We start from the raw sequence: 24479 nt of genomic DNA, 5'->3' as shown, positions 1-24479 counted from the left end.
GCCTCTGCCCTTTCATTATATATCCTCATGAGTTGTATGGTGCGGTGGCTCCCTTCTGCACTCACAACTACTTGGGACTCACAGCTTGTGCCATTCTGGTTGTCACTGGATGTCCTCACATAGAAGAGTAGAAGAGAGGGCTCTGTGAGAGACGGCATGCTTAGAGGAGGTTTGAGGGAGTCCTGGTTACTTTAATTAGCTTTCAAGGATGGATGGGATTTAGATTGCTAGGGAGGAAGAGGAAAGACCTCTGGACAAAGGCATGGAAGGGAGGGTACCAGGCAGGATGCAGGACAGTCCCAGAAAAGAGTGGTACCACATGAGGGTATGAAGACAGGAAGAGGATTCTGATGTCGCCCCAGGCCAGGCTGGGGGAAGACTGAGCAGTACCTGCCCCTTGTGAGTGGGAATCCCCATCCTGGCACAGTCGGTAGTTGCCAGACCTTCAACTTTTCAAAGACAGTCAGAAATCTGGATTCTTCTGTGAAAGTTACTACTTCTGAAATGTTACTAAATAATTGTTAAAATTTCAAAATACATTATTACCCAAGTAAGCTGAATTTGAGGATGAGAAAAAAAAGGGCACCACCAAAAAGGACACAAGTCTGAGTATCTTGGGAAACAATAGGTAATTACATATAGCTCTTTTTTGTGTGTATTCTCCCACACAATCCTTACCACAAGTGGGCTATGGGAAAGGCTCTTTTATTATCACAGAGGTAGGTTTTGCCCGCCCACCATTAACTTCTCCTTCTCTTGGTTGCAGCACCCATTTTCCCTTGAGGACCCACCAACCCTCAACCAATGAACTATGGATGGGGCAGATCCTACCCCTCCACTGTAGACAGCAGCCCGTGTGCTGGGGCTGAACAGCCAGAGGGCAGTGATTGGTTCATGGATGCTCACATGGCTCAAGCCAGGCAATGAGAGGCTACAGAGAAAGAAGCCCCCTCCTGCACCTGGAGGTTTTCAACTGGTAGGATGTAAGCCTAGAGCTGTCCATGACCACTTTGCCACAATGCTGGGAGAGGAGCAATAATGTAGAGAGAGGAGCTTACAGAAGAAGAAGACAAGAGATGCCTGATGACCTTGCTTGAAACCCATTAGCACCCTGGTGTTTCTGTTAGGTGATCTAATAAAATCTCTTTTTATATACAAATTAGTTTGAGTTGAGTTTCTGTTACTTGCAACCAACAGTCCTGGCCAAGTTCTGGGGGACAAGATGAGAACTGACTGACATAACATTTGAACCACTTTCCCCTGTCTCCCCATAACATTGTATTCCCTCTTCATGGTTTGGCAAAAGAGAGAAATGAAGCAGGAGCAAGATGATGGGTCTGGCTTGTCACATAGTGACTCTGAGTAGGTAAGTAGAACCCCTATTTGTTTAAGCCTCTGTTAGTTAAATTTTCTGCATGCAACTAAAATCTACCCTAACAGATTTGCCATATTTATATTATTTGTTTGTCTGCCCCAACCCTGTGTCTTGATACAGACCTGCCCAAATGCCAGGAAAGGGTCACTGAAGGCACTAGGCAGGTTTTCCACAGCACTTGCCCATATCTCTAGGCTGCTTCCCCTCCCCCCAGTTTCTGCCCAGTTTGTAACTCCTGGCTTCAGCTCCCTACTTTGACTGTTGGTACTTCCTAAGCATCACAGAGTTATGCTCTTCTGGATCTTCCTGCAGGTTTCTTCACCAACACCTATGACCACCTTGACTTTCAACAACACCCAACTCCCTCACAGATGGAAATTTGGGCCACTTGGGTCTTGGCTCTATAATGCTCTTTTCTTTGTGAAGACTGAGAAAGCACTTCAGAAATAAGGCACGCAGAGTCGACTGAGTCTATGAGTGAGAACAGTAGCTCTGGGAGGTATTAACCGCTCAAAAACAAGAGTTATCAGATTAGCCTGGTCCAGATGCCTCTTTTCCAATGAGTCCTATTCCTCCACTAGATTGTGAGGCCCTTGAGGGCAGTGACCATGTGTATAGTGACCATCACATCTATACAGTTCTAGGAATATGGTAAGTTGGTGATCAACAAATATATTCTCCAAAGATTGTGTCCCAGAAATAGGTCAGTAAATGCTCAAAGCAGAAAAAGTTTTACCTCATGAGGAAGTGTGGTTATAAACAAGTGTGTTTACTGAATTCTTCAGCTCTGTGACTTCAGTTTGGTACTTTCTTATATTTTCTATCTCTCTGTTGAAGTTCTCATTGTATTCATTCATTCTTCTGAGTTCAGTGAGCATATTTATGACCATTACTCTGAACCCTTTATCAGGTAATTTACTTATCTCCATTTCATTCAGGTTTTTTCCTGAGGTTTTATCTTGTTCTTTCATTTGGAACATATTCCTCTGTGTCTTTATTTTGCTTGGTTCTCTGTGTTGGTTTCTATGCATTAGCTGAAACAGCCACCTCTCCCTGTCTTGAAGGGTTGGCCTTGTGCAGGAGACAAACCTTATCATTCAACCTTGCCCCAGCTCTTGCTTGTCTCTCAAACCTCTACTTATCCAAGCAACCCTTTTTATTTATTTTATTTTATTTTATTATTATTATTTTTTTTTTTTTTCCGGTACATGGGCCTCTCACTGTTGTGGCCTCTCCCTTTGCGGAGCACAGGCTCCGGATGCACAGGCTCAGCGGCCATGGCTCACGGGCCCAGCCGCTCCATGGTATGTGGGATCTTCCCAGACCGGGGCACGAACCCATGTCCCCTGCATCGGCAGGCGGATTCTCAACCACTGCGCCACCAGGGAAGCCCAACCCTTTTTTATTTTTAATAACTCCCAGTAGGTAAGGGTGTGCCAAGACCAGTCAGTGTCACAAAGAGGGGGATCTCAGTCAGCGCCTAGATCTGGACTGGTTGGAAGCCAGATTCTCAGGCAGCAGCTTTCGAACAATACAAATTTATACACTCTTGTGGGACCACAGGCGCAAGCCCTGCTGGCCTCCAGAACCAGAAGGAGATCAAGGGGGTAATATCCCCTGGGTGGCAGCCACAATGAACAGGGCACCAGAGGTAAAAACCGGGGTACTAGACACATATGAGAGCTCCTCTCCAAGAGACGCTGAAGCTCTGAAGTATGGCGGAGGGACAGCTTGAAGACAGCGCCCACCCTCCGAGGTCTCAGGCAAGGTTTACAGTCAGCCCTTAGATGTGTATTTAATGAGAAGCCTGCCCCTTTCACATCAAGACTGAGCTCCTGGGTCTCCTGCCTCTTGTTGTGCCCTGGGAGTGGTAGATATTTAAGAACGCTTTCTCCAGGGACTTCCCTGGCAGTCCAGTGGTTAGAACTTTGCCTTCCAATGCAGGGGGGTGTGGGTTTGATCCCTGGTTGGGGAACTAAGATCTCACATGCCTTGCGGTCAAAAAACCAGAACATAAAACAGAAGCAATATTGTAACAAATTCAATAAGGGGCCAAAAAACCAGAACATAAAACAGAAGCAATATTGTAACAAATTCAATAAGGGCTTTAAAAATGGTCCACATTGGGGCTTCCCTGGTGGCGCAGTGGTTGAGAGTCCGCCTGCCGATGCAGGGGACGTGGGTTCGTGCCCTGGTCCGGGAAGATCCCACATGCCACGGAGCGGCTGGGCCCGTGAGCCACGGCCGCTGAGCCTGTGTGTCCGGAGCCTGTGCTCCTTTGCTGTGTACGGTCATTCCCAGACCCTCCGGCAGCCTTGGCCCTTAAGAGTACTTTTGTCTTCAGTCTTAGGGGTTACGCTGAGAGCCCTTGTCATGGTGCTTTCACTATTACTGTTGATTTCACTAAATTTGCCAACTTAAGAAGGTTGCCTTTGCTTGATCTTCAGAAAACCCGCCTTTCACCTCCCCAAAGTGACTTTTTATTAATAGCTATGCAATCCTGATTGCTTTCACCCTTTTGAAGCAGTTCTTTGATCGTCCAAGTCTAAAGCTCAAAATTACCTCTTAACAGTTGCATTCATGAACCAGGGAATGCGGTCTTCCTGACAGTTCCTCTAAGTTCCACCCCTCGACACACATGTTCTTTCCCACAGGCCTCTAACTCCTTCCATGGATACTTTGCACTGCCACATACAGGTTTAGGCTTTCTTACCAGATTATTTCCTTTTTATGTTGTCCTGAGTATGAGGGAACAATTGAGATCCTTTCCTGCCCCATCCAACCCCAACCCGGGTTCCCACTACTGCAGGTATGCTGTGGAGGCAGCCCACATCTGGGAACAGTTCTCACCTTGCCTTATCTTTTACGTTCAGAGATTGGCCTGCCAAGGTACATCCCACCTCAGGGCTTACAGGGGCTGGACTGTCCAGAAAACCTTCACTGGAATCTACTGCTCTCTCCTCATCAGGGAGGGGACTGGAGAGTTTCCAGGAAAGCAGATGTGATGGTACAGTAACTCCTGCTTCTCCCTAACCTCCTTCTAGTGGGGAAAGGTAGATGTCCAGCTGGATCCCACCCAGAGAAGACAGAAGACCCTAAGAGAAGTCCTGTGGACTTTGACAGTGACTCTGGAACATAGGACGAGACCCATCTTTCATATCCAATGCTCTCCAGGTCTAAAGGACCCTTGGGAAGCAGGAATGGGGGTATGCCAAGATCCTCCCTGTTGAGGATGCCAAGGTCAGCCTGGGGGAGATAGCCAGCAAGGCAAGGGACGCAACGAGGGGTGCAGCTCGGGGAGACCCAGTGACCCTGTCCACAGGGTCCCAACCCTTAGAGCTATTTCTAAGGAAGGCACTGCCTAGGGGGTGCAAATGCTCACCACCCGTGGGAAACCTGGGGCAGCCTTGGTGTTTAGCACTCAGAGGGTGTGAGAGGTGACAGCAGGAGGGGAGGAGAAGAGAAAGAAAGGGAGACATGGGGAGAGTGGAAAGAGGAGAGGGGAGAGGGAAGGGAGGGGAGCCGGCTGCACGGCTGTAGGGAAGGTCTAACGTGTGTGGAGTGGAGACGTTCAAACTGTCATGAGAGTTAAGAATTTAATAACCAGATTAGACAAGAGTCACTGAACTGGACTAAATTCTCCGATGGGACTCAAATTCCATTATTGGGCAAGATTAAGTCTTCTCTCCCTCATCCCTCTCCAGCGAGTGGAAATGAGTTTCGGAGTTATTAGAAGAGATAAAACCATTCTGTTTGCACCTCACTGAGCTGAGATGCCTCCATTACACCAGCTACACATAAAATCCCAGACTCTCTGAGGTGCTGGACTTCAGGCACAGAGATTTTTTTTCTTGGCCGGCTCCGCCTCCTGGCACCTGCCCCTCTGTCTCTACAGACTGGAGAAGACGAAAACTAAAAAAGACCAGGGAGGTTTCTTAACTTCATTTCAGCATTCAAATTAATCACTCTAATTTTTCCCACAACCAACTTTCCTTTCCAGTGCTTTTTCGGTTAAGAGGACGTTATCTTAATGAGAACATTTCTAAGGAGAAGGCGGTGTATGTTTGGAAACTAACATCTTGTGGAGTGAGGCTGACACACTGCTTACATAAAACGATTTGGTAGCCTGATTCATTATTCATTTAGTAAGTGTGACACACAGCTACTTAGCAGGGTACCCAACTGGTTCAGAAGCCACATTTGAACTTTACCTTGAGAGACAGCCCTATGTGCTCGCTCAGAGGCAAGCATATTACTGATAACCAATGTTAATGTAGATTTACAGGGGTGTGTATTAATATTCGCTTTTATCCAGCAGGATATTGCACATCTGTGTCATTTCTGTTTCAATTCCTAAATCCAGAAACGGCTTACTTCTTCAAAGTTGTACACCTCAAGGCTCTTGTCTTCAAGGTGACTTCTTTTCTAAAAGATTCCTCTTTGGGCTTTTTGTAAATGATCAGTGATCCCGGCCAAGGTCAGATATGTTTAAATTCTCCAGAAACATGCTTCTCAGAGCATTAAGCTCTGTGTGTGTGTGTGTGTGTGTGTGTGTGTGTGTGTGTGTAAAAGACATGGTCTGAAGTAGAAATAACCAAGTTGTTCCAAGGTGGAATAAACCAAGTTGCCAAGAAGAAAAGCAGTGGAAAATGCTGGTGGAAGCTGAAGAATGTTACTCTGCTTGAAAGGGAAAAACCAAGAAATGAGGAAGTGGTGGCAGTCAAATAATTCCCTACATTATCCAGTGGATGGTGATGTGTGCCCAAAACTGCTTTGTTGCTACTTACAACAGGGAAGAAATAACGTGTAACATATAAATGTGAATTCAATGTGTAATTCTTATACCCCCAAGTTGCAGAATAGTTCAGAGATTAATAAAGCAAGAACTGTAAAACAAAAACTTTAATGTAAACTTTGAAATAACTTACATTTTCACCTTTGATTCCAAGAGCTGTAGATTGAGGTGATACTTTTCAATATTATTCTCCACATCCATGGCCAGCTGGTGACTACAAACAGAAATAATGCTTCAATATAGCTGAATCCATAAAGTTATCATTTATATCAATAAAGCTGCCAATTTCGATTTAATTGAAAAAGCAAATATATATGCAATTTTGTTCATTTTATTAATAGAGTCCTAAAAGTTCCTATTGATGGATGGCGGATAAATAGCCATACCATAGAAAGAAACTGTTGTTTTGCCTTTTAACATTGCTTTTCTTTTGATTTCTACCATTCAGCTCAACATTCATATCTAAGGCATGTAAATCATTTACTTTAAGCAAAGAGGGAAGCAGAATATTAGACCATTTCAGGGGAATAAAAACTGTAAGTAGAGTGTTACAAATCCCATCGTATTGTCCAACTAGTAAGTTGTAGAGAGAACCTCATTCATTCCCAATGGTGTCACTACCATTGAACCTTTCTTCCTTTCATTCTGTAAGTGTTTTCAGAGCTCCCGCTATGAGGAAACCATCAGTCTGCCCTGGAGAAAGACGGAGGACTACGAATGTATGGTCACTGCTCCTATGAGCCTATAAGACAATCACCAGGTGCTATAATGGTCAAGGAAGACTTCACGGTGACTATGGCAGTTGTGCTCAGTTTTGAAGAATGGACAGAAATTAGTAAGTTGAGATGTAAAAGGTAATACATATGAAGAAGATATTAAAACAAAGGAGTAGAATCCAAAGAAAACAAAAACACTAATTTGAAAAGATACATGCACCCCAATGTTCATAGCAGCATTATTTACCATAGCCAAGATATGAAAGCAACCTAAGCGTCCACCAACAGATGAATGGATAAAGCAGTTGTGGTATACACACACACACACACACACACACACACACACACACACACACACGAATATTACTCAGCCATAAAAAAGAATGAAATTTTGTCCTTTGTAACAACATGGATGGACCTTGACGGTATTATGCTTAGTGAAATAAGCCGGGTAGAAAAAGACAAATACTGTATGTTATCACGTATAAGTGGAATCTAAAACATAAAACAAATGAATGAATATATCAAAACAGAAACAGACTCACAGATATAGAGAACAAACTAGTGGTTACCAGTGGGGAGAGGGAAGGAGAGGAGGGGCAAGATGGGGGTAGAGGATTAAGAGGTACCCACTACTGTGTATAAAGTAAATAAGCTACAAGAATATATGGTACAGCACAAGGAATACAGCCAATATTTTACACTAACTTTAAATGAAATATAATCTATAAAAATTTTAAATCACTATGTTGCACATCTGAAACTAATATAATATTGTAAATCAACTATACATCAATGTAAAAAAAAAAAAGCAAACTTAAGTCATTGATACCAGAAATGCAACCTAGGCAGGCGCAGGCAGGACTGAACCCCACTGAGGTCCCATTCTGAAGATGCAAGAAAAGGGAGAGGAGTGTAGGAAGCTATTTACCGGGCCTGCCCACTCAGGATAAGGGGACCTTGGACACAACTATTGGTTAGGTCCAGTTAAATCTGGTCTCTTTCTGCACCACCTAAAGGGTTTTGTTCTCCTGTGACTTTATTGAGACAGCAAAATGATTCACTGAAAGTGACTATACCCACATTATTGGGATCTCTGACGGCAATTTGTATCCATGACCGTGAGCATCAAACTAAACTAGTGAATGTATTCTTTTAACGCAATGATGGTTTGAAGTGCCATTGTTAAATCATTATAAAAGTGACCTATGTTCTTCAGGGAAAAAAAGAGTGGAGGTGAAATGTTCAGGTTATTTGGGGACAATAAAGAGAAATTTTGTGGAAGAGGAAGATACCAGGAGGGACATAAAAGGAAATGAGTTTGTACAAGCAGAAAAGTAATAGTCATTGGCCACACAATGTGTACAAAACAGTGTCGTGACATTTTACCTGTATTAGCTCATTTAATTCTCACAGTAGCCTTTATCAATCAAGAATTACTTTCCCCAGTGTAGAGCTGAGAAATCTGAAGCTCAAAGAGGTTATGTTCAACTCAGCAGAAACCGCATTAAAACTCAAGTCTCACCACTACAAAGTACTGCTTGGAGGATTTAATATCAATCTTTTATTAAATTTCTACTGACTATGGTTTTCATAGATAAAGTATTTGACAACCCAATCCAATACACATGCTTGTGGTAAGGGTGTGTGTGTATGTGTTTAAAACTAAAACAAAAGTTTCAAGAAATATTATTTAGCCAACTACATGTAAGGTACTCTGGTATTATTTAAATATATTTCAGATTTTTTAAAAGGCCAGGGGTGACCCATCAAATCGGTTTAACAAACAATCAGTGGATTGTGATCTACAGTTTGAAAAACATTGCTGCAGGGAAACAAAGCATGTGAAGCAGGAAAATGTGATGAATGGGATGTTTTAGAATGGTTTGTGGTGGGTGTGAGCAAGGAGAATGAAGGAAATTATTTAGGTGGGTATTCAAATTAGCCAGGTCATGAAGACCAGGATTATAATTATAGTAAAGATAAGAAAAAATTGTGCTAGAGACATCATTAGGATAATGAATGTATCCTCTCTTGGGAAAGGAATAACAAGTGATGGGGAAAACATGGTAGATCAGATATATTCACACATGGCCACTAGGTGGTGCCATCAGCCCAAGACAGCTTTGTGGTTGCCCAGGTGGGATGCTGAGGGGCAAGGAAAAAAAAACACTCTTGCCTGGTCTGTGCTGTTGGCATTCAGGTTTACCATTATTAATTTAACCTTATTCACTCCTCTACAGATATATTAAAGGTCTCCTCTATGCCAGGAATGATGCAAAACATGGGGGACACAATGATGAAAACACTAGACACGTTTCCTGTTCTGATGTTCCTACAATCTAGGAGAAGATGTATATTGAATGAGTAACTAAAAATGTGATGGATGTTATTAAAGGGGAAAGACGGAGAGACCTAATCCAGTGTCAGTAGGCTGGAAAGTCTCATTTGTATAATTCTACAGTCTTGTGGGAACAACAGCCTTATAAAAAAGGATATTTTAAAATACTGTAAGTTAAACCCCTTACAAACAAACTAGCATATTGGGCAACAGAGATATATGTAAGGTGCTGTGGGGCCTGTTGATATATGCAGCAACCAAAGACAAGGCTCGAGTCTTCACAAAAAGAAATTTTTAAAACAGTAGTAGCAATTTTGTTACTGTGGGGTTATAACTCATACATACTCAACAAGCTATACACTACAAATACCAGTAGGTTTAAATTAGATAGCTTTAGCTCATTCTGTCAATAATTGCTTGTGGGTCACAAAGCGATTATACATCAGAAGAATGTGTGATTTGCAATCATGCATTTCCTACTCTGGTACCCGGCCTGATTCAACATTTACAAAAAGTATTGATAGCAGTCAGCCTAAGGTCTTACTTAAGTTAATAAATGATTCTCAAAAATGACAGAGTTATAAGCAGCCTCCTAATTAACGGTCTTAGTAATTGCTCTTCTCTGTTTATGGGCACATGCCAAGCTTCACTGAGAGAGAGAGAGAGAGAGAGACAGATAGAGACAAATGCATCCAGTTGGCCCTGCAGATGGTGTCAGGTAGAATGGAGTTGCAGCTCCCCCTCCCTTCCCACCAACTGTCTACCACAAAACCCTGTTGAGCATTCAGAATAAATGTAACGTTCCAAGGGGGAATAACCGATCAACTGCTATGACACCACTAGCACTTAACTTATGGTCATTTCAAGTAGCTGAGATGATTTACATTAACACCTAAGTCAGCTACAGCTATAATGAAATGCCTAATATGCTCACTCAAAGTACACCAATTTTTCAATCAAATTTGACAGCTTTCAAGGACACAGCCCTGCCCTGAAGCAGAGCAGGAAAATCTTCAGAATTCCAGGCAAATGGGTAGAATTCTTAGGACTGGTAGCCACAGTTAGGACAAGCATGAAAGGGAAGCTTGCCCCAGAGGCCTGGGTGTTTTGAGGGAAGACTCTGAATCCCATCCCTAGAATTCCTCGATCATGACTGGGAAAATTAAGCATACAAAGCAGACTGGCCATTTCCAGAAGCTTTCAGCTTTCTCAGGCTTCTAGATAATGAGAGGGAAAGAACAGAGGAAGGGGGAGGGGACCGTTAATCTTCACATATCTTCCCGAGAGCACAGAGCTGGGAAAGATACATGTTGGTGTTAGCGAGGGGTTTGATATAGAGTTGTGGTCAATTAGCAGGAAACAAACTTCTGGAGTTCACTTCTCACATTAAAATCGATAATGAAAAAACAGCATAACCAGACTTAATAAATAAATAAGCTGAGCTGAACATCACAGAAAAAGTGTGTCCTCAGAGAATTAAGCTCAAGGAGATTATTGAATAACTAAAAAAAAAATCAAAAATGCATGTAGACCACTGGCACTCAACCCCAGATCCTCATTAGAATCACACAAAGGGAGCTTTTAAGAAATACTGATTCTAGGATCTCACCCCCAGAGATTCATATTTGATTTGCCTGGGGTGGGGATTATATGCATTCTTATTAAACTTCCTGGTGATTTCAAAGAGTAGCCAGAATGAAGAACCATTGATCTAACATCATTACAACACTAATCTACACAGAAGAAAAATCTTCTTCCTAGTTTCAGCCAAAAATTCTCCAGTTATTATTGTTTACAAATAACTAGTGATGATGGTGATGAGGGGGCAGGATAATCAAACAATTTTATTCTTATTTATTCATATTAATGAATATGAATACCCTGGCATAACAAGACTAAATTAAATCCATAGATAAGCCAGAAACTTCATTTGATCAAATGAACTGTTCTTCAAGTAGTAACATGGCCAATTCTTAGAATCATGGAGATGGGATGAAATCCTGAGAGGCCTTCTGGTTCAAACAGCCCCCGAGGGAAGGAGCCAGTATTGAAGGCACCATTCTATCGATAGAGAGCAGGACCCTGTGGGGCTCCTGGGCACAAAAGCCTTTCTGGGTCCCCCGTTTCTTGATTACAGGAAATAGGCTTCATTCAGCCTCCAGGACCTTCCCCAAGTTCCAACCAGCAGGTTCCAACAGTTGCTAATTAGGGAAGGGAGGGGATGCGGAGTCTAAGGAGGAGGAGTCAAGAAAGGATAGTGCAGCCTTAGGGCAGGGTCCTCGTTCCCCATCAAGGGATACACAAAACAATATCTCTCAGCTGTTCTGCAGATACTGAAACCCCACCAGGTGGGAGAAGTTAACAGTATGCTGCCCACAAGCCCATACGCAGACCCAAGACCGGTTGGAAGCAGAAGGTTGATGATGCTGACTCCCACTTACCTCACCACCAACCGGTCAGAAGAAAGTCCACAAGCTGATCACACCCTCTTTGAACCATAACTGTAAAACTTCTCACTACCAACTCCAGGTTGGGACACAGTTTTGAGGGCGTTAGCCCACTGTGGCCCCCTTTGCCTGGCAAAGCAATAAAGCTATTCTTTTCTACTTCACCCAAAACTTTGTCTCTGAGAACTAATTTGGTGTCAGGGCACAGAGCCAGATTCGGCGTCACTATCATGGGTGTCACGTTTCATGCGCTCAGTAAGACCGTCAAGCCAGTATGGTTAGCTTCCTTTTTAAAGATGGGGAAATGGGCTCAGGGTGGTTAAGTAATTTGTCCAGACTCACAAAGCCAGGCAAAAGCAGAAAGAGCACTCAGATCCAGGCGTTTCCATTTTCAGGAATGTTTTCAACAGCATCTCAGATGGATGGTCATGTACACTCTTCTTAGGCACTTCCAGTGTCTATCAGCTCACTCCTTAACAAAGAAGTCCACTCTGTTGGGCAGGCTGAATCTCTACTAAATTCATTATTTTTTCTAAGTCATAAAGCTGCTTCTCCATAAATCCTGCTCATTGATCCTTGTTCTGCTTTCTAGAACAAGAAGAGCAACGTAGCACCTCTTTTATAGGAAAATTCCTTCAAATGTTTAAGAATAGCTGTATGTTCCCTCTAAGATTTCGTTTCTCCAAGCTACACATCCTCAGCTCTTTGTAGTAGTTTCACGTGGTTCCAGAACCCTCAGTTTTAACCCTCTGGTGCTCTTGGGGATGTCAATGTGATTTTTAAATGTGGTGCCCAGAGTCAAATGTGGTGACATTCACATGGACTTGACCATGGGACTTAGCGGTTACAAGCAGGGGCTCTGGTGGCATTGAACCTGAGATTCATTCTCCTCCTCACCACTCTTAGCTGAGTGTACTTAGACAAGTGCTGAAAGCACTCTGAGCCTCTTTCCTCATCAGTAAAATGGAAATAATAATGCCTATATCAAAAGGCCATAATCAGAATTCACTGAGGAAACATCTGTAAACATTCACTAGTACAGAGTACATTGTAAATGTTCAATTAATGATAGCTCACTTTTTCTTCTTTTAAGTTGACAGTGTATACCTATTAATCAGACTAATATTGTGGTAATATCTTTAGAAGCCATATAAAATCATAGTCTCACGTTAATGTCAGAAAAAACCTCTAAGCATTTACCCACATGGAAATCAGAATACGTCTTTCACATGCTCTAATTGTACGATTTTCTTACAAACCTAAATGGAAGACTTTACTTTTATCTCTGCTCAGTTTCATCTTTTCTTGCTTGCTTTTAATTCCAGCTCAGTTTTTTTCCATTCTGCAGTATTATTTTGAATGTTCATTCTATTAGCCTTAGTGTTACCCTTGTGTTTTTACAAATTTTATGACTGCCTTCTATACACATCACTGATTAAAAGCCAAAGACAGGGCAGGGTTAAGTTTCAAGCCCTCAGACATACCATCAGAGACATCTCCAGGCATCATATTACTCTGTTAATCAGTACAACTCGTGTACTGTAGCTCAACTAGCCATAAATCTATTTAACTGTATCTCAAATGTGCCACATTTCTAGGTCCTAACAAAAATGATATCCTAAGATTAATTTACTTATTATTATTTTTGTGTGTGTGTGTGGTACACGGGCCTCTCACGTTGTGGCCTCTCCCATTGTGGAGCACAGGCTCCGGACGCGCAGGCTCAGTGGCCATGGCTCACGGGCCCAGTTGCTCCGTGGCATGCGGGATCTTCCTGGACCGGGGCACGAACCCGTGTCCCCTTCATCGGCAGGCGGACTCTCAACCACTGTGCCACCAGGGAAGCCCAATTTACTTATTTATTGTTGCCTTGTCGAATAGCTTTCTTTAATGCAAGCTTTTCAACTTCAACTTTAATTTCCTTCAGTATTTTTACTTACTTTTCAAGTAAATATTTTCCATCATTAACTTGTTTTAAAGGATTCTGCAATCTTTTTAATTCTTCCTGTGAAAAAGAAAAGAAATGTCTTACAAATTGTCTCCATGTACTTATAGGTAATAATATTTCAGGACAATTGTTAGCAAAATTGAGATAATCACCATTAGGAGTTCTGGACCTTGCAATAGATGAGTGCTTAAACATACAATTTGATTCCTGATCAAATTAAAATACAAAACTCCTACTCAAATTTTGCGACTTTTTTTTTAACCACTAAGGATAATGCTTCCTGTTATTTTTCCAGAGTGGTAATATGTTTATATGGATCCACCCATACTCCTCCCAAATTTACTCTTGTCAACAGTATTATGTTTGCTGGTTGCTGGGTCAGGAGTTCTAAGGAACACGCGCTGGGTTTGTCCGTTTAGCAAACATCCTCTCTTGTCTCTTGGTAACTCTTGGTAACCTCAGCCCCAGTGCTCAGACACACACATACACCCAAACACGTGCACACACTCCTTCCCTGAATTTCAGGCATCCATAGTCTCTGTAATCCCATTCCCTCAGCCACAGTGATTGGTTCAGGAATGCGACGGAAGTCGGCCCAAGTTCCTGGCGAGACTGCCTGTCTCCAGTCTTGTTGACAGTCACAGCAGGATTTAAGGAAGGCCCACAGAAGTCTGGATCTGGGAAGACCACCATTCCTTGAGATCACCCTGCTTTCCTGGTCGCCACCAACTGCTGAAGTGCCAAGAGGAAGCCCCAATTAGCACTAATTACTCATTGGTCCCTAAAAGACCATCAAGACTAGTCTCAACCTGTTTCTAACCCACCAGACATCCAAGTCTCCGAGTTACCCATTTTCTTTAACTTCATACTACACTGTACAACCTCGAATTTGACCAGTCACCTACCTCTCCTCGGTCCCTCCAATCTTTCCACTGGGCCCTTTGGAACTCACAGTCTGTCATCAGCAAAATTCTCTATCTCCTCAGCTTCTTTGAACATTCCCTTAATTATCTTATTCTATCTGAACCCTTGCTTTTCCGGGGACAGTTAAGTTTTTGTTAGAGCAAGAAGATCAAAGAACTGTTTAGAAAAGACTTTTAGGATATAGAGAAGTCTTCTGATGACAAACCTGGCTGATCCCTGAGCAGTCTGTCTCCCCTGCAGTCCTCTTTAGAGGTGGCCATTTCTTCCCCACGTGCTACACGTGACACACTCTGGAGGAGGGGTGGGGCCCTTCTTGCCCCTCACTGCTGCTCCCAGATCCTCTTCACTCCTATAAAACCTCAGCTCCTCTGGAAACATGCCAGCAGCCTGTCCTATAGGCCTCAGTCTTCTTCTCTTGCCGTCGATCCTCACTCCTCGGGAGGTCTTATCCAGTCCACAGCTTGAAATTTATATTTGCGCCTGACCTCTCCTCTAAACTCCATTCTTACACATCCACCACTTGGGAGCTATGTATGCACGTCTGACAGGCATCACACATTCAAACCAAAGTCTTGATTGCCCTGTCTAGACGCTCCCACTCAAATCTCCCGCTTCACCACTTCTTCCTCATTTTAACGAATGACTATTCACCTAGTCATTTAACAAAATTACCATTCACCTAGATATACAGTGATATGAGTCCTGAAACCTAGAAGTCAGCCTCTACTCCTCCCTTCCTCTCACAATCCACAGTCAACCAATCAGCTAACCATGTTGGTCCCAGCTTCAAAATATTATCTGGAAATTGACCACTACTTCTCTGTCTGGTCTAAGGCAACTGTGATAGTCTCCTGTCTCCCTGTTTTCCCTGTTCATCCACTTCAGCCACGTCTCCTTACATCAGCCAGCATGATCACTGAGTACTTGAGTTGGCTTTTTTAAAAGTGTGTGAAATGCACACATCATAAGTGTAGAGTACAATGAGTTTTGACAAATGCACACATTGGTAATTACCACCCAAAACAAAATACAGAACATTTATTTCACTCCAGAAAGCTTCTCTGTGTCCCTCTCCCAAAGGCACTCCTGTTCTGATTTTTATCACCATAGATTAATGTTGCCTGTACTAGAATTTCACATAAATTTGTCTATTCCTTTGTATCTGGCTTAATTCCCTCAGCATTATATTTTGACATGAGTTACTCAACCAGTGTTAACTGCTTAAACTTCATTTCAGTATCTGGAGAAGAATTTTGTTTCCTTCCTCTGAATTTTATTTTATTTTATTTTAATTTTTATTTTTTTTGCGGTATGCGGGCCTCTCACTGTTGTGGCCTCTCTCGTTGCGGAGCACAGGCTCCGGACGCGCAGGCTCAGCGGCCATGGCTCACGGGCCCAGCCGCTCCGCAGCATGTGGGATCTTCCCGGACCGGGGCACGAACCCGTGTCCCCTGCATCGGCAGGTGGCCTCCCAATCACTGCGCCACCAGGGAAGCCCTTCCTCTGAATTTTAGAGCATGAGGATTTTGAAGTGTGAGGAACCCTGAAGCTGCAATACAACTATCTGCTGCCCTGAGAAGTATTAACTGGAGAGAAAGATAACACAGCAAAGAGGATGGAAGCAAAGAAACAGAGCAAAGGAGCCAGAGTCCTAGTTGACACTGTGAACCTCTGGGTCAAACTGGAGCTTGAGACCAGCATACTGATGGACTTTTCAGCTTCATGAGCCAAAAGAGTCCTCACTGGCTAGGCACTTTTGGTTGAGATTTCTGGTTTTTACAATTGAAAGAATCTAACTCAGAAGTGACACTGTGAGCCATAACCTAGGGCTACTAAATATAGAATCCTAACTAGATGAACTATAGAACTGTAGACGTTCAGAACTAGACAGGTGTTGTCATCATTAGATTGGTTAGTTGGTGTTGTTTTGTTTGGGCAGTGTCTTTTTAAAAGATGTTTTATTGAGAAGACTAATGGATGAAGCAGGTCATGGTCTTCAGTTACTTATTTTATTTATTTATTTATTTATTTATGCCACACCACGTGGCTTGCAGAATCTTAGTTCCCTGACCAGGGATTGAATCTGTGCCCCCTTACAGTGGAAGCAAGGAGCCCTAACCACTGGACCACCAGGGAATTCCCAGTTCCTTTTTATTAAAGGTAGCTGCTTTTATATGCAACACTGGGATAAAATAAACCTCATCTGAAGACCATTTCTGCACCTTCTGTAAAACTGCTACATAAGACACTGTACATTTTGCTACAGGCTCTCTCTTACATAAAAAGAATGAAATTTTAGGATTTCATCCTAGAGGATATTTTCCCCTTTTGATAAAATAGTGCACTTCTTTTCATCAACAATAACAACTCATAAGTCTCATAGAGGTGGTTTATTTTGCCTTGGCTGCCAGAAGCTTAAGCTAAATTAAATATTCAATTGCCAGAACTATTCTCTCCAGGCTGTTAGTACAATTATTTCCTCCTCTTTCAATACATGACATGTCAACCTCTTTATTTAACTTTTACATGTGTGCTTTTCACAGTAAGTGGAAGCAAGTACTATATAGGCAGTTATATATGGTAATTGGGTATGAAGATAGAGATGATTAATAGGTGGATAGATAGATTTAGATAGAAAGAGAGAGAGACAGAACATCCTTTTCACTCTTACACATGGCATTTTATTTTCAAGGTAAAACTTACCCTTCAACCCTATAGACCCTGGTTCCTAAGAATAAGTCTCCACCTCTATCCTCTATTTTTCTCCCAACCCTCCATTCCTCCCACCTAATCCTTCAGCATATCCCACCCCACCTCCAGTGACATAGCAATAAATCCAGGTCAGAGAAAGGTCAGGCTTAAAGCCACTTTTATACAGAAAGGAAATATGTTGGATAAGAATCCTTAGTCATTCTTGAAAACCAGAGGTGGATTTTTAGGTCGTGAACTTTTTCTTTTTACCCCCTGCATCCTGATTAGGAAGGAGACAGAACTGTGGTAGTCCCGGCAACTTCTCTTGTGTGTGTGTGTGTGTGTGTGTGTGTGTGTCTGTGATGTGTTTTTTTCTTTTCTTTTTCCCTGGGCACCTGGGAGCAGGAAGGAACAGGCTTTTGCACTTTGGGCCAGCCACTCTCTCTTCCTTGGTCCTTTCAGTGCAGGGAGCTTTGGGGAGGGGGAGGGAGGGCTTCGATGCAGTACTTCATTCAATCTGACCATCCACATTCTAGGAAATCATATTAAACATAAGGTCAATGACTAACAAGAGCTTTCTGAACAGCTGCTCTGCTGACAATTTAGAGGATTGATTTCATCATTTGGTTATTTAAGCTAACTATACAGAAACACTTCAATTCAATTGGCCCGTAGTTCCAAACTGTGTCCTTGTTTTCTGGGAGATGAATAAGGAAGTTGACTTGCTCCACAGACCTTTGCTCAGAGCTTCACTCTTTGAGAAAGTTTTATTTTATCTTACCATGAAAAACATATACACATTGGTCTTTCCCATCACTGGTTTCTCCCCCTAGCCTTCGTTATCTCTGATTTCATATCTAAACATGCCATTTCCCTACTAGAAATGAACGTGGCTCCCCAGTGCTTTCAGATGGATTCCAGGATCTCAGCCAAGGCCCCCCTTGTCTCTCGGGGGCCCACCTTACAAGCCCCGCCCCGTACACTCCCTCTCCAAGTCTGCTCCTGTGAAACTTCACCCAATCCTGAATTCACATGCTCTCTTACTGGACATTGGGTTCCCAGCTCTTCTACTGGCCCACTCTCATTCTTCCTTCAGGAAGCCCCCCACATTTCCCCTCCTCCACAGAGCCTTTCCTAACTCCGCAGGAGGGTCTGGTACCTCACCTTGCTTCCTCAGCATCCTGCGGTGATTTCTATTTTAACATTGCCTCTTGACCTGTCCCACCCCACCACTGAGCCCTTTGAGATCAGGGATAGTGATTTATTCACTTTATTCCCCAAATGAGGCATTTAGGTGGTGCCTAATTAATGTATGTTGAATAAATGAATTGAATGCATTGATCTGACTGAGATGAAAAGAAACCTTAGTGGCTTAATGGCCCCCCAGGTCCCAAGATGCTGTATGTCTTCTGGTGATTTTTCTCTGCCCCTCCAGATATACTCTCTTTTTTTATTTTATCATTCTGTAACTTTCTTTTTTATTTAGCATTCTACTTTTTCCAGTTTTATTGAGGTATAACTGACAATTACAAATTGTATATATTTAAGGTATATATTTGAGACATGTATACATTGTAAAATAATCACCACGATCAAGCCAATGAACATATCTGTCACCTCAAATACTTACCATTTTCTTTTCTTTCTTTTCTGGAGGGATGGGGTTGATGAGACCACCTAAGATCCACCCTCTTGGCACATTTCAGTTTCACACTGCAGTGCTGTTAACTACAGTACCTGTTGTATATTAGGTCTCTAGAAGCCACTCATCTTGCATAACTGAAACTTGACCAGCATCTCCCCATCTACACTCTTTACTCATCTCCATTCTCCCCTGTGCTCTGGGAGGGTCAAAATTAGACTTTATCAAGCAGGGCCCTTTGTTCTGTGGCTTAGAACAGGGTTTGAGCTGTGGGAGGCACCGACACGTGATCAGAGGGGAACAGAAGAGAGAAGTTGGGGTATTTATTCCCTGTGCTCCCCTCTCTTACTGGAGTACAGGTTGGAGTCACTGAAGGTCACAGCTCCCATGGGGTGGTGGCTTCTCCCACATGGTCGTTCTTGCCACGTTCCCATAACTACTCCATTTTCTCACCCCCCAAGACATTTCTTTCCCTTTCTTCCCTTCTCTTCCTTCCCCTTCTCTTTTCTTATGTTTTTCATTTTTGTTTTAAAGTCTTTATTGAATTTGTTACAATATTGCTTCTGTCTTATGCTTTGGTTTTTTGGCTCCGAGGCATGTGGGATCTTAGCTCCCCGACCAGGGATTGAACCCGCACCCCCCTGCACTGGAAGGCGAAGTCTTAACCACTGGACCACCAGGGAAGTCCCCCTTCCCTCCTCTTGCCCTTCCAGCTATTGATGGCCCCAGATGCTTCACCATCCCCTGTGGTTCTCCTTACACCCTGCCCATGTCTATACAGTCACTTCATTCAACTCTTTCGGTCACCCTTTTAAGTGGAGTGGGTCGTCTCTCTTCTCCCTGGACTCTGGCTCTGATGCCTCAAGGATCTTACGTTTTCTTTGGTTTGCCCTATCCTTTCCATTCCTTTTCTGTAATCCAACAAATTCAACTAATACTACTAATTAATCACATTAACTAACAGAAGAACATGTCTGTTTGATGGTTGACCCCTATCAGAGAAGTTGTCCCAACTCAAGGCCCCAACTCCATTTTCTGGCTCAGTTTGAGTCACCAGATAAGGGTACACTTTCTACCAGGCTCATTTTAACTTCTGTCTTTTTGACATGTGGGCTAAGCCCCTCTGCAAAGTGCAAGTTGAACTGTTCACGTACAACCCAGACATAGAGCATTCCATATTCTTTAATCTTATTTCTCCAAATGAAATCTGTTATGAGTGGCTGTGAAATGTAGGCTGTACTATTGGGGGAACAACTGATCGACTACTTGCCAAACAAAGCCCATTCTTCCCACTGCCATCAGAGTTGTTCTGAAGTCATCACTTCGGTGTGAACTGTTAGACTGCATGGCAAATTCTGCATTTTGTTCTTTTGTGTCTGGTTTCCCCATCCCACCTTAATCCTGCAGGGCTTTCTCCTGTCACAAACAGGAGAATACACCTAAGAAGCTAGACAAGCTCATCTCTGTGGCCACGTGGTCAGCCCCCTAACCTGACCAATAATAAAACACTCTTCTCTTTTTCTTCTGTCCCTGTCACTCTTACTGTCTAAACAAGCAGGGTATATTCTTTGGACAAGTTTAAAATCAGAAATCCACTCAAAATTGCTTTTTCTCAACAGTGTACTTGTGTCTAAGTGTACTTGTGTCTAAGTGGCAACCTTTTAAATTTTCTGACTTATGCCCTGGCCATTTTATTCTCAGCATATCCTAGAGTATTTAAGGTAACTTAAAACATGTGGAAACAATCTACAATTTACTTCGTTGTGTAGCTACGGGTGACAGAACCTGTACCACTTACACACATCATTTTTGAGTTGGGAATAATTTCATTATTAACCTAAGGGTAACTACTTAACAAAAGTTAAAAGCCAAATTTACTTTTGACTATTCAATCATTCAATTAAACATCATCAGGCTTCCTCAATCCCCTCCACCACAACCCCATTGCCCTTTTTTAAATGGAAATGTAATAAGGGCACTAAAAAAGGGGTTACTAATGTTTGCATAATTTGGAAAAGTAGAAGACATAAAATCTATACTAATTTTAGTCCTGCATCATTAAACATGAAATATTGATTATTGCTCTTTGCAACAGAATTTATGAAGCTAGCTAGGCTGCTGTGTCCACATAAAGTGATTCTGATGCTGTGCCCTCGGACCTCATGGCTGCAAATGATGCTCCTTGGTGACAGCTGGGAGGCTGGCATTCTGATCCACAGCTTTAAGAGATACATTTCCCAGATTAGACCAGGAATGACCCAGCTGCACAGCCCAACTTCAGAAAATTAAATTGGACGGAGTCCAAACCTCTGTTGAAATAACTGTGTGAATTACAATGCTTCCATGGGCCTTGTTATAATGTAAATGTGCTTTACAATTTACTGCACTTCCCTCCTTCCCCTGCTGTGAATATGGGCATTAATAGTCATCTCATATATTTAAAGGCAAAAAGATATCAAAAATAAAAATGCAAGGTTCATGCTTTCTCCCTTTAGAAAGCAGAGACTAAACTCCTTTCTTCTTCCTTTGCCTTTTTTTTTTTTTTGCAAAAAGAGCATTTTGGTTTTGTTTATGTATTGTTTTTTGTTTGTTTGTTTTGTGGTACGCGGGCCTCTGACTGTTGTGACCTCTCCCGTTGCGGAGCACAGGCTCTGGACGCACAGGCTCTGGACGCACAGGCTCTGGATGTGCAGGCTCTGGATGTGCAGGCTCAGCGGCCATGACTCACGGGCCTAGCCTCTCTGTGGCATGTGGGATCTTCCTGGACGGGGTTACGAACCCGCGTCCCCTGCATAGGCAGGCAGACTCTCAACCACTGCGCCACCAGGGAAGCCCTGCATCAGTATTTCTTATGGCTGACAGACCTGTAAATTTCACACAGGGAAGTTACCTTGCAGCTGAACATGAATTTCTTTGAGAGGAAAAAAATGGCTAATAGGACATCAACAGCTCATTTAAAGGATTCATTCAGGTAAGTTATGGGCACATGAGGCATATATGAGGTAGTAGACTTCAGAAGAGATTTGATTTGCCTGTTTCTAGCACTTTAAGAACATTCTGAATGTCCGATGAGATGCAGAGGGGCTATGGTTTTATGGTGACAATCACTTAGTGAGGTGATCCTGGCCTCACTATGTGAGGCCTCAGTAGCATTATTCATTGCTTCATACATAGTGAAACTTACAAACATACAATATGATGATAGGAATCGAATCGTTGTGGTAGCTCATTCTTTATTCTTGTTTGACCAACCAGGATATGTTCCTAGGCGTTAGGACATAAAAGCCTTTGACTGCCAACTCTGAGCGTGCCAATCACCTGAGCTCATTTGAACAGATGCCAAAAAGAAACATCTTAAGTAAAAACCCAGTTATGATGGTTTAAGTCATTGGTCACCTTGAATCTGAGATGCTTTCAGCCCCTAAGACTCTCCTGGAATTATGGGTGGGAGGGTACCCACCTGGAAGGGTATACCTACAACAAGATCACCCACGTCAGCCCTGTGCCCTAATCTGAATAAGCACCTACAACTCCATCCAGCTGCACAAGACAGCCCCAGTGGATCCAGGACTGTCAGATAGGGTGAGCCATCCCAATGTTACATTGGAAACAATCCTTTAGTCTTAAATGTCCCCTCTCTCCTTTTCCTAAAGTTGTGCATGATATTCTCGAGAGCTTTTGCTAGTTTTAGATCACAGATATTGTGAAGTTACCATTACAGAATGAAGACCCAGCTCATTGCAAAAAGTCTAACCACTTCTACTAAATCTAGGATATGAGGAATTAAAACACTATTAGCAGTAATTTTAAATTGATTACTCAAAGTTAATTCAGCTTAGTTTCAGTAGGACAACCATGAAAACTTGACTGAGACAGAAATACTAATCACTAGGATATAGATATTTTTGCATCTTATATATTTCTACATTTTGAAAAAAAAAATTCTAGATACCATGCTTGAAACAGAAAACTCAAATACATGTAAGCACACAAGCCAGCAAAGAAACACCTCTCAGAATGCACAGAGAATAGCAAAGGTGGATGAGTGAGTCCATACACCAAGTCCAGGTTTCCTGTGCCAAAGGACAAAAACAAAGTGCAGGCAATCAGAACAACATGTAACTCCCAGACCATTTATACTTGATTCTGGAATGCATTTCACTGTAGTGTAGCAAATGCTGTCCAGATTAGATTTTTGGCTTAGTCCCATTGGAAAATGAGTTTGCGTTTCTTAGGTACTCACCAAGTGATATTGTGAAGAAGAAACCCAAATGCATGCTGGGAGGAGCTCTCCTAACATGCTCTGCAGCACCTCAGACCTGCCCATCCCTTCCTTTCTATCACCTCCATTACCACCATGTTCAGGACCTTGTTGACTCTCACCAGTTAGTGGGTTGCACTGGGTTGCCTAATTGCTTTTCTTTAAGTACATTTCTAATCATTTAACTCTCCTGATCATAAACCCTACTGCCAGCCTAAACAAAAGTCATCTTTAGGATTAAAAATACTGTTACTCTCTCAACCCCAGTATTGCTCCTTTGATACCTTCTGAAATCCTTTCAAGTTCATTGTAGATGCAATTCTGTATATTTTAATATTTCTTTCCACAGCTAATTGTGTATTATTTCTTTGAACTACTGTTATTACTACTAACATTTATTGAATTTTATTAGGTGCCAGGTACTTTGCATAAATTATCTTTGTAAAATTATGACTTCAGCCCCATAAAAATAGCAAAATGCAATTATTATTCCCATTACCTGGATAAGAAAACAGACTCTGAGAGATTAAGTAACTTGACCAAGGCCTTAAAGGAGAAACGGCATGCAAACCATAGCAGTCTGATTCCAGAATCTATCCTCTCCAATCTTTCCCCATGAATGACATGGAACAGCATGGTATGAGATACAGTGGTATCTCACCAATGGTGCTTGTAAAGCAGAAGCCGTAGTGGTCTGCAAAGTACTGAGACCTCTTACCTGAACCAGACATGCTGTCTACCCACTGTGTGACCTTAGACAACTGACTCACTCCTCGCATCTCGCTTTCATCATTTGTGAAATGAAGACAAAGTCTACTACACAATGTTTTGTGAGGATCAACTAAAATAACATATTTTAAAGTGTTTTGCATACAATAAAGTGCCAGCCACCCATAAAGAAATTGCTTAAGTGCCTGTCTTCCTAAGGACAGCAATTATTGTCTCTCTTGTCATTCCCGTGGTGCCCATCTCTGCTCCATTCTAGCTGTGCGCTCTTGGGCCGGGTGACCCCCCTCCCGAGACTCAGTTTCATCATCCTTAAAATGGGAACACAAATTGTACCAAATTCCAAGGATTGCTATGAGGACTGATGATTAAAATTCATGTAAATCATTCGGTCTTGCACTAGGCACAGAGTAGGTGCTCAATATGTTTGTAATTTTCATGGTTTTTATTGGCATATCTCTCTAGCCCCTCCAAACATAGATCTGTACCTTGACACCTTCTCCTGGCCCACTCTAAACCCATTGCCCATTAGTCACCCAGTTCTGCCATTTTGACTTCCTAATTGTGTCCACAGCATACCCTCTCTGTTTCCACTGTCCTTGGTTGAGGATTT

General features: G+C 42.5%; 1 protein-coding gene across 2 annotated transcripts in view; it reads right to left on the bottom strand.

Moving 5' to 3' along the window:
- SCHIP1 (schwannomin interacting protein 1) overlaps window positions 1-24479 on the bottom strand; it is a 799100-nt gene that overhangs the window by 605768 nt on the left and 168853 nt on the right. For both annotated transcript variants that reach the window (XM_059064985.2, XM_067033915.1), the window contains exons 2-3: window positions 13615-13679; window positions 6304-6384 (exon numbers count right to left, since the gene is read on the bottom strand). In XM_059064985.2, coding sequence (XP_058920968.2) covers window positions 6304-6384; window positions 13615-13679 — 146 coding nt within the window. The remainder of the gene's footprint in view (window positions 1-6303; window positions 6385-13614; window positions 13680-24479) is intronic.

Source organism: Kogia breviceps, chromosome 5, assembly GCF_026419965.1.
Source record: "Kogia breviceps isolate mKogBre1 chromosome 5, mKogBre1 haplotype 1, whole genome shotgun sequence".
In the NCBI taxonomy this organism is placed as follows: domain Eukaryota; kingdom Metazoa; phylum Chordata; class Mammalia; order Artiodactyla; family Physeteridae; genus Kogia; species Kogia breviceps.
This window is presented reverse-complemented; position numbering and strand designations above follow the sequence as displayed.